Source organism: Carcharodon carcharias, chromosome 16, assembly GCF_017639515.1.
Source record: "Carcharodon carcharias isolate sCarCar2 chromosome 16, sCarCar2.pri, whole genome shotgun sequence".
Taxonomy (NCBI): domain Eukaryota; kingdom Metazoa; phylum Chordata; class Chondrichthyes; order Lamniformes; family Lamnidae; genus Carcharodon; species Carcharodon carcharias.
The window spans coordinates 13,692,562-13,707,535 of NC_054482.1; the positions used below are offsets into that span (position 1 = coordinate 13,692,562).

Consider the following 14,974-nt stretch of genomic DNA (forward strand, 5'->3'; position numbering starts at 1 on the left):
AACTGAAGAGGTAGTTTGTGTCAGTCTTCACAATGGAAGACACGAGTGACATCCCCAAAGTTCAAGAGAGTCAGGGGGCAGAGGTGAGTATGGTGGCTATTACCAAAGAGAAGGTGCTAGGAAAATTGAAAGGTCTGAAAGTGGATAAATCACCTGGACCAGATGGATTACACCCCAGAGTTCTGAAGGAGATAGCTGAAGAGATAGTGGAGGCGTTAGTGGTGATCTTTCAGGAATCACTGGAATCAGGGAGGGTCCCAGAGCACTGGAAAATCGCTAATGTAACACCCCTGTTTAAGAAGGGAGTGAGGCGAAAGACGGGAAATTACAGGCCGATTAGCCTGACCTCGGTCATTGGTAAGATTTTAGAATCCATTATTAAGGATGAGATTTCAGAATACGTGGAAGTGCATGGTAAAATAGGGCAAAGTCAGCATGGTTTCATCAAGGGGAGGTCATGCCTGACAAATCTATTAGAATTCTTTGAGGAGGTAATGAGTAGGTTAGACAAAGGAGAGCCGATGGATGTTATCTACTTGGACTTCCAGAAGGCCTTTGACAAGGTGCCGCACAGGAAGCTGCTCAATAAGATAAGAGCCCATGGTGTTAGAGGCAAGGTACTAGCATGGATAGAAGATTGGCTGTCTGGCAGGAGGCAGAGAGTGGGGATAAGGGGGTCCCTTTCAGGATGGCGGTCGGTGACTAGTGGAGTTCTGCAGGGGTCAGTGTTGGGACCACAACGTTTCACTTTATACATTAATGATCTAGATGAAGGAACTGAGGGCATCCTGGCTAAGTTTGCAGATGATACAAAGATAGGTGGAGGGACAGGTAGTATTGAGGAGGCGGGGAGGCTGCAGAAGGATTTGGACAGGTTAGGAGAATGGGCAAGGAAGTGGCAGATGGAATACAACGTGGGCAAGTATGAGGTCATGCACTTTGGTAGGAAGAATAGAGACAAAGACTATTTTCTAAATGGGGAGAGAATTCAGAAATCTGGAGTGCAAAGGGACTTGCATGTCCTAGTCTAGGATTCTCTTAAGGTTATCTTGCAGGTTGAATCAGTAGTTAGGAAGGCAAATGCAATGTTGGCATTTATTTCGAGAGGACTAGAATATAAAAGCAGGGATGTGCTGCTGAGCTTTATAAGGTTCTGGTCAGACCACATTTAGAATATTGTGAGCAATTTTGGGCCCCTTATCTCAGGAGGGATGTGCTGGCCCTGGAGAGGGTCCAGAGGACGTTCACGAGAATGATCCCAGGAATGAAAGATTTAACATATGAGGAACGTTTGAGGACTCTGGATCTATACTCGATGGAGTTTAGAAGGATGAGGGGGGATCTGATTGAAACTTACAGAATACTGATAGGCCTTGATAGAGTGGACGTGGGGAAGATGTTTCCATTAGTAGGAGAGACTAGGACCCAAGGGCACAGCCTCAGAGTAAAGGGAAGACCTTTTATAACAGAGATGAGGAGAAACTTATTTAGCCAGACAGTGGTGAATCTATGGAATTCATTGCCACAGAAGGCTGTGGAGGCCAGGTCATTGAGTGTATTTAAGACTGAGATAGATAGGTTCTTGATTGGTAATGGGATTAAAGGTTACGGGGAGAAGGTGGGAGAATGGGGTTGAGAAACTTATCAGCCATGATTGAATGGCAGAGCAGACTCGATGGGCCGAATGGCCTAATTTCTGCTCCTACGTCTTTTTTTATATACATATATATATATATATATATAAAAAGGTTCATCATAACTTCCTTGCTTTCGCACTCTATGCCTCTATTTATAAAGCTTAAAATCCTTTATACCTTTTGAACTGTTTTCTCAACTTGTCTTGCCACTTTCAACAGTAATGGAAATCTGGAACTCTTCTCCAAAAAAGGCTGTAGGTACTAGGGATCAATTAAAATTTTCAAGACCAAGTTCAACAAATTTTTGTTAGTTAAGGGTTTCTAGGATTATGGTTCAAAGGTAGGTAAATAAAGTTGAAGTACACATCAGCCATGATTTAATTAATTGGTCAAACAGGCTTGAGGAACTGAAAGGCCGATTCATATTCCTATATGTGATGCATTTTCTTAGATATATATCCCAGTTTCACCTGCCATTTGTGTTCCAATCCAACTTAGACCCATGTGACAAAAGTATATTTTGTTTGTTGGCTGCAAGGGCCTCGGCAGTTTCATTTCAGCTGTAGAAGGCACAGATCTCCCTGTACAATACTGCTCCTAATTTGGTACAAAGGTAACAAGTCCAACAGGCAAAGAGTATCACATCAGTATAGTTGAGGGAATTACTTCAAGAGGTCAAGACCAAGGCACTTTGGTAGAGTCGAGCAGAGGTAACTAAATGATTAATATATTTAAGATACAACAATGTCAATGTCAATGTAAATAAATCAAGGAAACACCCCTCACCAGATTTGTCTTGTAGCTCATCAAGTCGTTCCCCTCGTTCAATCACTCGAGTGATGTTCTCCTGCATCACATCAATAACTTCATCTACTTGATTCTGGACACTGACAGAATAAGAAAAAAAAAGTTAACTCTCAGTTTGACTCTAAAGCTTCTTAAAATTTCCTTATGTTAGAAATACCGTTCGTTTCCAACCACCATGCCCCCACCTATGACCAGAAAAGTATTGAAAGTCATGCAAGGATATAAAGCTTAGATTTCCTGATTAGGCTAGGAATTAATTACCTACACACTAAATAAGAATAACATTTGACAAAACAAAATAATTTACAAACTTGCAATATGGCAAATGTTCAAATTTACCTTTCATATTATATTACTTAACACGATTAACTCTTATGGAGGTGCAAAACAGCAGTATATTGTAAGGCATTATTTTGCTACGCCATTATTAGCTCGCTGGCTACTCACTGGCACTGTATGACATCACAAGCTACTCATTACAGTAATGGTTAGTTAAAATGTTTCTGAGCTGAATCTAGCAAACAAATATTTCTTAGGGAGGGGAACAAAGAAGTGACACCAACAAATATGCATTGTACTGTAAGTGGACTTTCTGATAACTTTCAATAATAAAGCTGATCTCAAGAAACTGGTGGCTACAGTGAATCCTCAATGGATAAAGAAGGAAAATGTAAACAATGAATTGGCTAGATCAGCTTGACTAACTTTATGTTGAAGGCAACAATACCAGGCAGTGTCTTGTTCAATGGCCATACTCTTGACTGGAGCAGAAATTGCTGGAATGGTACATCTCTCAACAAGCAGCATGAATTGGATTTTTTCTCTCACTCTTTAGATCGTGCTATATTTTGTGTTGCATTTTGCTGGAAACATGAACTGGTAATAGCCCAGGAATGTCGGAGGAATACCTGAGACCTCATGAAAGTCATAATTAATGGTTTCTCTCTTTAAGCAAAGAAAAGGATAAAGAGACAGCAAATAATGGAAAACAAAATGCGGTGAGTTAGATACAGGAAAAGAAATAAAGGGAGGGATAGAGTGGATCAGGAGAGAGAGAGAAAGAGAAGAAAACAGAAAGGAAAAGTAATGCAGCATTTTTTAAAAAGAGGAGGATATTATAATCTAGTTGTGTTTGTTCTTAATTGGCCACCTCTAGGAAGATCTGCCTGGCCCTAACAGCCAGTGTGGGGTCAGGACCTGGAAAAGGTCCTGCCCCTTGATTATTTTTAAAGTGCACAAGATTCACTCACAGTTCACTTTGTGGGCCTCCAAAGTGGAGTGGCACACCAGGCTCAAATGACATCATCCTTATGTCATGAACTACCAGTCCTAAATGGCAGAGACGGAATTAATTTACTTTAACTTTATGATTTCAATGTATCCAGTGGTACGGGTAGCATAGTGGTCATATTACTTGACTAATGATCTAGCGGTGTAAGTTCAAACCCCGCCATGGCAGCTGGGGAATTTAACTTCAATTAATTAAATATAAATTTAGAATAAGAAGCTAGCATCAGTAATGGTAGCAATACAACTACTGAATTGTTGTAAAACCCTATTTGGTTCGCTAATGAATTTTTGGGAGAGAAATCTGCCGTTCTTACTGGGTCTGACCTATGTGTGACTCCAAACCCACAGCAATGTGCTTTACTCTTAATTGCACTCTAAAATGGCCTAGCAAGCCACTCAGTTGTATCAAATCATTATAAGAAACAGTAAGTATATAAACGGACATGACAAAGGCACACCCAGTACAGTCACCCTTGCAACCTCCACCTCACTGACATCTGGGAACTTGTATCAAAGTTGAGAGAGCTGTCTCACAAGCTGGTCATGCAACAGACTGACAGTTATACTCCCAGAATATATCCTTTCATTAAATGTCACAAACTTCTTCAACCCTGGTTGTGTCATGTTCCTCCAGCAGGCCAGGACCACAAGAGGCAGCAGCACAATACCATACTGCCAGAAGGGATTACCCTTGGGAGTCCTCATGGCGTCACATCAAATTAGGGCAAGGAAGCTGCTGCTGATTACCTCCTATCACCTGACATCATTCAATTTATGAATCTTTCCTGCTTGAACTACCCGCACTTGGTAAATAGTGCACCGGAGTCAGTCCCCATTGTCCCACAACACAACTTTGCATTGCCAAATGTAAGGATTACGACCTCTATTCATACCGTAGGGAGAAACTAGCTATCTAGTGTATATGCAGCAAGCTGTGTTCGGAACAGAAGGCAACTGTTTCTGATTTTCTAATGGCTTTAAGGTGATTGGCAAAAGAAGAATTGGTGACATGAGGAAAACCTTTTTACACAGCGAGTGGTTAGGAATTCACTGATTCAAAAGAAAATTGGAGAACTATCTGAAGAGAAAAAAGGTTGCAGAGCTCCATAAAAAAGGGAGAAGAATGGGACCAAATGAGTTGCTCTTGCAGACAGCCAGCACAAACAAGCCCAGCCAAATAACTTCCTTCTGTGCTGTAACCATTCTATGATTCTATGTACTCCTCCATGTTGAACATCCCTCAGAAGAAGCACCATGGGTAGCAAGGGCACAGAATGTATCCTGTACATGCCTGTAACAAGGTTGCACCTAAACAGAGCCAGGACCAATATCCTCAAGGAGCAGTTTGCTAGTGCTGTTGGAAACCACAGCTGGAGTATTGTGTGCAGTTTTGGTCTCCTTACCTCAGAAAGGATATACTTGCCATAAAGGGAGTGCAGCGAAGGTTCACCTGACTCCTGAGATGGCAGGATTGTTGTATGAGGAGAGATTGGGCCGACTAGGCCTGTATTCACTGCAGTTTAGAAGAACGAGAGGGGATCTCATTGAAAGGTATAAAATTCTGACAGGGACGGAAGACTGGATGCAGGGACGATGTTTCTTCTGGCTGGGGCGGTCTAGAACAAGGGATCACAGTTTCAGGATACAAGATAGACCATTTAGCACAGAGATGAAGAGAAACTTCTTCACTCAGTGAGTGGTGAACCTATGGAATTCTCTACCACAGAAGGCTGTGGAGGCCAAGTCACTGAATATATTTAAGAAGGAACTAGATAGATTTCTGGGCTCTCAAGGCATGAAGGGATATGGGGAGAGAGTGGGAGTGTGGCGTTGAGATATAGGATCAGCCATGATGGTATTGAATGGAGGAGCAAGCTCGAAGGACCGAATGACCCACTCCTGCTCCTATTTTCTATATTTCTATGAGAGGGTTTAAACCAACTTGGGAGAGCGATAGGAACCAGATGTAGCATTAGAAAGGAAAAACACGGTACACAAAGAATCAGGAGAGACAGATAGCACCAGAGGAATAGTAAGTCATTAGGTGATGTCAGACTAAGAGAGAATAAAATAAGGTCTAAATTAGGTTTAGAGCGTGTAAATAAATGCACAAAGTGTGGTAAATAAGGTTGGTGACTTATAGGTGCAGATAACCACATGGAAATATGATGTTGTGGCAATAGCAGAGACCTGGCTCAAAAAGGCAGGACTGAATACTAAATATACCTGGATACAAAGTGTTTGGGCAAGAGAGGGAAGGAAGAAAAAGAGGAGGAGTGGCAGCATTGATTAAGGAGAATACTACAATGCTGGATAGAGAGAGAGAGAGAGAGAGTTCCTGGAGGGGTCAAGGTTAGAGTCTATTTGGTTAGAGTTAAGAAACAACAGAGGAGTCATTGCACTACTCGGCATATTCTACTGGCCAACTAGTGGGAAAGATATAGAGGAGCAAACTTGCAGGGAAATTACCGAGAGTGCAAAAACTATCAAGTAGTAATAATGGAGGACTTTAAATATCCTAATATAGACTGAAATAATATAAAGAGCAGAGAGAGGGAGGAGTTTCTGAAATGTGCTCAGGAGAATTTTCCTGATCACTATGTTTCTGGTTGAGGGGGAATTGCTGGATCTGGTTCTGGGGAATGAGCTGGGTCAAGTGGATTGAGTGCCAGCAGAGGGATGTATACAGAAGTGATTACAGTGTCACAAGGTTTTAATTTATGGATAAGAACAAGCGGAAATCTAGAGTAAAAATACTTAAATTAGTAGAAGACCAATTTCACTAGAGTTCCAATGTAGTCGAGGTAAATTCCCACAGGAGGTCAGTTAGGGAAGCCAAACCTAGAGTTCCCTGGATGATGAAGAGTTAGAGAGTAAAATGAAACAGAAAAGATGTGCCTAGGTCAGAAGACAGGGCGATGATACAGTAAGAGCCATGTTGAATATAGAAAGTTCAAAGCAGCAGTGAAAAAAGGAATGAGAGACAAAGAGACAGTATGAGAAGAAGCTGCCAACTAACATAAAAGGAAATGTATATAGAAGTCTTCTATATACATATAAATAATAAAAGAGTAGTAAGAGGAGAGAACTACTGGGAACAAAAAAGGGCATTTATGTATGTAGGCAGAAGGCATGGCTGAGGTACTAAAGGACCACTTTGTACCATCTTTATCAAAGAAAAAGATGCTGCCAAAGTCATAATGAAACAGAAGATAGCTGAGACGCTGAAATATGGTAAAGAGATACTCTAAAAGATTGGCTGTAATTAAATTGATAAGTCACCAGGACCGGATGGGATGCATCCCAGGATGCTGAGGGAATTAAGGGTGGAAACTGTGGAGGTATGGGCCATAATCTTCCAATCCTCATCAGATACAGGAGTGGTGCCAGTGGATTGGAGAATTTCGGATGTTTTACCCTTTTTCCAAAGAGGGTACAAGGATAAACCCAGCAACTACAGGCCAGTCACTTGGCCAACTGTGGATTAATTAAGGAAAGCCAACATTAAGGCAAATGGTGTTTACTAACTTGATTGAATTTTTTGATGAGACAACAGAAAGGGTTGATCAAGGTAGTGCCGATGATGCTGTGTACATGGATTTCCAAAAGGAGTTGGAGAGAGTGCCACATAACAGGTTTGTCAGCAAAGTTGAAGCCCATGGAATAAAAGGCACAGTGGCAGCATGGATATAAAGTTGGCTGAATGACAAGAACAGAGTAGTGGAGAGCAGTTGTTTTTCAGACTCGAGGATGGTGTACACTGTAGTTTCCCATGGGGTCAGTATGAGGATCATTGCTTTTCTTGATCTTTATTAATGACCTAGGCTTGGGTCTACAGGGCACAACTTCAAAATCTGCAGATGACACAAAACTTGGAAGTATTGTGAACTGTGAGGAGGATACTAATAGAATTTAAGAGGATACAGAAAGGCTGGTGGAATGGGTGGCGAAATTTAATACAGACATGTGTCAAGTAATACATTTTGATAGGAAGAACAAGGAAAGGCAGTATGAAATAAAGGGTACAATTCTAAAGGATGTGCAGGAACAGAAGGCCTGGGAGTATATGCACACAAATCGATGGAGGTGTCTTGGCAAGTTGAGAAAGTGGTTAAAAAAACATACAGGATCCTGGGCTTCATAAATAGAGGCATAGCATGCAAAGCAAGTAAGTTATGATCAACCTTTACAAAACTGGTTTGATCTTAACTGGAGTACTGTGTTCAATTCTGGACACCACATTTTAGGAAGAACATGAAGGCTTTGGAGAGGGTGCAAAAATGATTTACAAGAATGGTTCCAGGGATGAGGGACTTCAGTCAGGTAGATAGGTTGGAAAAGCTGGGATTGTTCTCCATGGACATTAACTTCTTTAAGTTAAGAGGAGATTTGATGGAGATGTTCAAAATCACAAGCAGTCTAGACAGAGTAGATAGAAAGAAGTTGTTCCCATTGGCAAAAGGGTCAAAAACTTAGTGGACATCAATTTAAGGTGTTTGACAGCAAAACCAATAGTGACGAGAGGAAACCTTTTTTAATGCAGCGAGTGGCTAAGATCTGGAATCCACTGCCTGGGTGTTGGGTGGAGGCAGATACAATCTTGACTTTAAAAAGTGAACTGGAGAAACATCTGAAGAGAAAAAAATTGCAGCACCACAGGGATTGGGCATGGGACTAGAGGAGCTACTCTTGCAGAGGGCCAGCATGGACGTAATGAGTGGAATGGCCCCTTCTGTGCTGTAAGGATTCTACAGTGCTGAAGGTTTGTGTTCCAGACTAGCCACATGTCTAACCAAACTGTGCCAGTACAGCTACTATACTGGTATTTACCCAACAAATGTAAAATTGCCCAGTTATGTTCGCAAACAGCAGTATAAATCCAATCTGACCAACAAAACCACCCCATCAGCCTACTCTCAATCATCAGCAAAGGGATGAAAGGTGACATTGACAGTGCAATCAACCAGCACCTACTCACCAATTCTGCTAGGGCCATTTTAGCTTCAAACCTCATCACCATCTTGGTCCAAACGTGGGCAAAGGAGCTGAATTACAGAGGTGAAGTGAGAGTGACTTGCCTTTAGATCAAGGCAACATTTGACCAAGCGTGATGTCAAGGTGCCCTGTGTTATGATCAAGTGACGGGAAGTCAAATTGCTCCGTTCTTTGCCCTCTCCTCATTTGACCGCAACAAGTTTTTGGGTTGAAAAGGATAGTAAGCACTTAGTAGGCACTTAATTGTTTACATGCTGTGATCATAACAGAACCAATAGGACAGGTATTCTTGAGTTTAACTCTATTATACTTAAGCCAAATATAATAAAATTTGTACACACACTCAAAGTTCACACACACAAATACAGATTATAGAGTGGGGAAGGGTAGGTTGGCCAACTTAAGAGTCTGTAAAAATAGTAAAAGAATATACAGTCTGTATTTTTGTGACTTGGCTGGCTTCAGGCTGAATTCAATGGTCTCAATGCTTCCGATTTAAAGATTTGGATGACTGAGTTGGCTGTTCTTCAGGAGGCAGTAGTACTGGATTAGACTGTTTTAAGAAATCTCTTTCTGCACCAAGGCATCCCTGGATAATCACAGTCAGCAAACAGCTTGAAGCTTACCAAGTGGTTTGGAGAAGACAGGAGGCAGGAGGGACCCCACTTTTAGGTCTTCTCCCTAAGCTGCTTGTCCTCAATTCTGCTGAGAAATCATGTACTTTAAACATAAAAGAGTTTGGCTTGTCATGTGATCTTCCTCTTCCAATTGTCAGTTGAATTAAAAAAAAGACATTGTCCACGTATTCCAAAGGTGACTTGATTAGCTTATGTCTAGTAGCTAACTGAGCCAGGGTCCTGTTGTTCAAGGGATTAGGCTTAATGGCTCTTCTCCAACAGTTGAATACCTCACGTGCTTGCCAGAGATGCCTTGTTAATGAGACAGGTGGTGCGAGTCCTTTACACTCCCCTGAAGTCATTGTCTTTGATGGGTTTTGCAGACAGATTGACTCCACTCCAGTGAATTGGAATGTGGAATGTATTGTAATGCAAATTGGAGCTATCCATCTTTTGGGCTTTGAGTTCAAGTCGCTTTAGCCTCTGTGTTTTTAAAAAGTCTGTTTTCTTTTTAAAATTTCATTCAAGTTTCCAGTTGGTGGATTAGAAATCATTATTTGGCACATCTTCATGACGCTTGATAAAAACTGAAGTCAGTGGGAATTGGGGAAAAGCTCTTCACTGGTTGGAGTCATGTCTAGCACAAAAGAAGATAGTTGTCTTTTTTGGAAGTTAATCATCTGAGCCCCATAAACATCACTGCAGGAGATCCTCAGGACAGTGTTGTAGGCCCAGCCTAGTCAGCTGCTTCATCAATGACCTTCCCTCTCACATAAGGTCAGAAATGGGAGATAGTATTAGATTCAGTTCCATTTGCAACTTCTCAGACTATGAAGCAGTCCATGCCCATATGAACACAAAATCATAAGAAACAGGAGCAGGAGCTGGTCAATTGACCCCTCAAGCCTGTTCCGCCATTCAATAAGATCATGGCTGATCATGGTAAAATCAACCCTACTTTCCTGTTTGCCCCAGCGCCAATGCTGCCCTCCCCCTGCATAATCCTAGACTCCCTTGTTCATCAAAAATCTGTCTAACCCAGCCTTGAATATATTCAATGACCACTGGTCTCTGGGAAAGAGAATTCCAAAGAAATTCCTCTTCATTCCCATCTTAAATTAGAGGCCCCTTATTCTGAAACTATGTTCCTTAGTTCGCGATTCCCCCACGAAGGCAAACATCCTCTTAGCATCTACCCTGTCAAACCCCCTTAGAATCATATATGTTTTAATATCATCTCTCTTTTTTCTAAGCTCCAATGTGTATAGGCCCAACCTTTCCTCATAAAACAACCTCTTCAACCTGGGAATCAATCTAGTGAACCTTGCTGCACTGTCTTCAGTGTAAGTATATCTCTCCTTAAATAAGGAGAACAAAACTGCATGCAGTGCTCCAGGTGTGGTCTCACTAATGCCCTGTACCGTTATAGCAAGACTTTCCTAATTTTATACTCCATCGCCCTTGCAATAAAAGCCAAAATTCCAGTTGCCATCTCAATTATTTGTTGTACCTGCATGCTAAATTTTTGTGATTCAAATATGAAGGCACCCATGTCCCTCTGTATTGCAGCATTCTGTAGTCTCTCTCCATTTAAATAATTTCTGTTTTTCTGATCCTCTTACCAAGCTGATAACCTCATATTTTCCCACATTATGCTCCATATGATGAACTTTTCCCCCATTCACTTAACCTATCTATATCCCTTTTCAATTTCAGTGTCCTCCTTACAACTTGCTCTCCCATCTATCTTTCTATCATCAGCAAATATGGCTACAATAAACTCGGTCCCTTAATCCAAGTCATTATTATAGATTGTAAATAGTTGATAGCCCAGCACTGATCACTGTGGCACCACACTAATTACAGTTTGCCAACCTGAAAATGACCTACTTATCTTAACTCTGCTTCCTCTTAGTTGGCTAGACTTCCACGCAATGTTCAATGGCATGACCATCGCCGAGTACCCCCACCATCAACATCCCGGGGGTCCTCTCTTACCAGAAACTTAACTGGACCAGCCACATGTATACTGTGACTACAAGAGTAGGTCAGTGACTGAAAATTCTGCAGTGAATAACTCACCTCCTGACTGCCCAAAGTCTTTACACCCTTTTTAAGGCACAAGACAGGAGTATTCTCTAATTTCATGGATGAATGCTGCTCCAAAAACACTTAGGAAGCTCAACATCATTCAGGAGAAAAGTCTGAACATAAAATGGATTATAAGAAAAACAGATCTTTCTAAACAAACAAATAAAATTCAGAAACATAACAACCATATGAATGAAAAGCCAATGGAACGTTGAGCACTATAATGAATGTCAGAGTTAGAGGTATACATCATTATATAGAGATAGACAACCAGGGGAGCAGCCAGTGAGATTTCTAGCCATTAATCGCATCCTTGCATTTCAAGGCAATTATTGCCGACTATGTAATTGATTGCATGTTCAGGGAGATAAGATTGATAGTTAACAGCACATTAATGAGATCGCAAATGTTTGTTTTTGGTAACCAAGGTTATGAAAACAGTGGAAAAATGGTCAAAGGAGGCCAAAGCTAATTCCAAGTTTGCGATCCCTGACCTATGAAGAGTCAAATCTGTTCTCAAATGGAAAAAAAATTAAGGATACACATGCTCCCAAGTTTTAAAAAACATAGATATGAGAATCAACAGGGAGGCTGGAGATGAATTTTGCATGCATTTAATAAACGGAGAATCAAGGTAAAGTTGATTTATGCAGTAACTTGTTCACTTTTAAAGTTGTTAGTTTATGGAAAGGAGTGCCATGTAGCACAATGAATGTAGACTCAGTTGAAGCACTCAAGAAAGGAAATGGAAATATTTCAAATTCAGCATGGGGTAGGGGCTTGACGCCAGAGCAGAAGGGAACTGAAAATGATCCAGTGGGTGAAACAACAAGGCACCTAAATCAACAGGGCTAGCTCAATGGTCTTTTCTTATTCCTACATTCTTATTTTAGCAAGTCAGCTAACATTTCATTTGAATCAATGAAGCTTATATGGTGAAAATCTAAATGGTTCTTTAATTGCCGACAATCAAGACTTATCGACTTCCAGTCAATTTAATTTGATTCCGTGCTTCAGCAGGTATGAAAGATGTAAAGTAAAATACCCACTATTCTACTAAATTAATTTCTGCTCTCAAAGTCTTTTTATAGTTCCTCTTTCATTCTCCATTTGCAAGTTTTTAATGTAATTTCTTAATATTAAAGAAATCATTTAGCATCCAGAGACAGGGTGGTGCAGTGAGCTAGAATGATGTTTATTCACCTTTGGCATCTGGATTTGCATCCAGCCAGACTAATGGCTGAAAGTCACCCCTTCTCTCTCATAATTGAAGGCCTTAAATTAACTTGGAAAGCCTCAACACAGTCCTAGAGGGTAGTGCAAAACTGAACGTAATTCATCGCTGACTGAAAACTGATGAGCTTTTTGGGATTGTGTGTTAAGGAAGTGTACATGGAGCTTTACTCTACATCTAAACCATGCTATTTTTGACCAGCAAGTGTTTGATATGATTATACAAATTGAAAAACTGTTCAGTTCCCTAGATAAACGTATGTTCATTTCAAAAGCAATTAATCGTGGCTGTACTTTGAGATGCTTGGATGTGATAAGACAGTTTTGTAAGTATTAAGAGATAACCTTCAACCAAAGTAATTAAAATTGTATCCCAACAAGTCTTCCACTGAAGTTTCTGCAGGAGAATCCCTGCAGAAAATGACCCATTAAAGTCCCTAACAAGTCAAGAGGCTATGTATTTGTAAAAATTCACAACGGACAAACACTGAAGTTTACTTAATGCACTAAAGCCATCTCCCCAGAACTGCCTCCACACCTCCATCTATACTTGTAAATTTGATCAATTGTACTACAGCATTTTTAAATTTGCAAGCCTAATGAAACAAGCTGTAACTGGAAATCTGATTGCCCTTATACATTGCCATGTTAGGAGGCTGGTGAATGAAGCAATGACTGATTCCTCCAGCTGAAAACTGAACCTTACCCATATGAGTACAAAATAAATTTGGTGGTGATAATGAATCTGATCTAATTTGGATTGTAATTCTGGTCTAGATTTTGCCGGAGAGGAGCATCTTTTGATGCGTCCAGTTTGTTTGGCTTTTTCCCTCATCCTTCAGCTTGAAAATTAATTGTGACCTTAAAAAAAACACAGCAAGGGAAAAGGGGCATCTGGATCCCAATGAATGATGGAATGATGAAACCATCAGTCCATCTCCTTACTCAATGGGATTTCAGCAGAAGGACAAAAGAGAATTAAGTGAACTGAGAGTCAGAATGAGTGCAGAAAGGGAAATCAAGGAAGCGCAAAGAAAGGCTGATTAATAGAGAGCAAAAGGCAAAAAATAAAAAAAATTAAAAATCGCCAATCAGCAGAAATGAGATTCCAGTTTCAATTGTTCCCTTTCTGTGCTGGACAAGTTAAGTGGCATTGCAGGGACACAGATCATTAAAGGTATCCTTATGCTGTTAAATCCTAGCTCAAACATTCCGCAGCCTGTTTAATTGTCAATGCGCAAATGAAGCAATTTCTTGAAACTTGCAGGGAGGTTGAGAGGGAGCTGCCATTACCTCGATGCTAACAGTAGCAAATTGTTCAGCAATTCGTAACATTTTACTGCCGTAAATTGCTAAATAATTCACACAGTAATGATGGAGAGCATGTTAAACTCGCAATTATTTTGCCAGTAAATCCTCATTGTAGAGAAAAAGGATCAAATTGGTGCTGTATAATTATCAAGAACTAAAATTTCTGTTCTAAATAGTTAACAGGAATGTTGAAAAGAATGCAATGCTTGCAGACAGCTGCATTTCAAAGGATAGTAAAGCAGACCTTTACCCAGACAGTTATTTAAAAAACCTAGACGATTGAAGGCATGATGATACAATGCCAAGTATATTTTCCATATGGTAAAAATTTTGAAACTTTGAATGATAGGAGGGCAAATTTGTGAAAGTCTACCAAAAAATCCAAGATGCAACTGAGTAACCCATATTCTTCAGTTGTGATGGAATGTCATTGACCTGAAACGTTAACTGTTTGTCTCTCCACAGGTGCTGCCTGTTCTGCTAAGTGTTTTCAGCATTTTCTGCTGCCATTTCAAATTTCCAGCATATTTTGTTTTTATATTCTTGATATAGTTCACTTTTTGTTCTATTCATTTGAACTCCAATATCATCCTGTTCTATACTTTGATTTTTCAAGACTAAAATGCATGATTGGGAACATAAAAATTTCCCCCCATTAAGTTCAGCTTTTCTTTTAAAGGCAAAAGAAGGTTCATATTTGTTGTGACAAAATATTGTCTTGTTTCACAATTCTAAAAAATATCTATACAATAGAAAATTAGCATGTTATAATTCAAATTAATAAAACGTATTAGTACTTAGCATTATGTATGTAAACAGCAACAAAATTCTCCCAGTAACTGTTTTCAACAGCCTAATAATCAATTCATCCCCACATAAAAACCAAGGAGTTTTTTTTCCAAGCTTCACCAGCCAGGAAGCAGTGAAGAATGCAATTATTTTAATGGATATCACAGGGCTATAATGAGTCAGCATTTTATAATGCACTGATAT

The 14,974-nt window shown here is 40.2% G+C and overlaps 1 protein-coding gene across 2 annotated transcripts in view; it reads right to left on the minus strand.

Annotated features, from left to right (window-relative positions):
* Nucleotides 1-14,974, minus strand: part of vamp4 (vesicle-associated membrane protein 4) — an 87,803-nt gene that overhangs the window by 21,341 nt on the left and 51,488 nt on the right. For both annotated transcript variants that reach the window (XM_041208371.1, XM_041208370.1), the window contains exon 5: nucleotides 2,424-2,524. In XM_041208371.1, coding sequence (XP_041064305.1) covers nucleotides 2,424-2,524 — 101 coding nt within the window. The remainder of the gene's footprint in view (nucleotides 1-2,423; nucleotides 2,525-14,974) is intronic.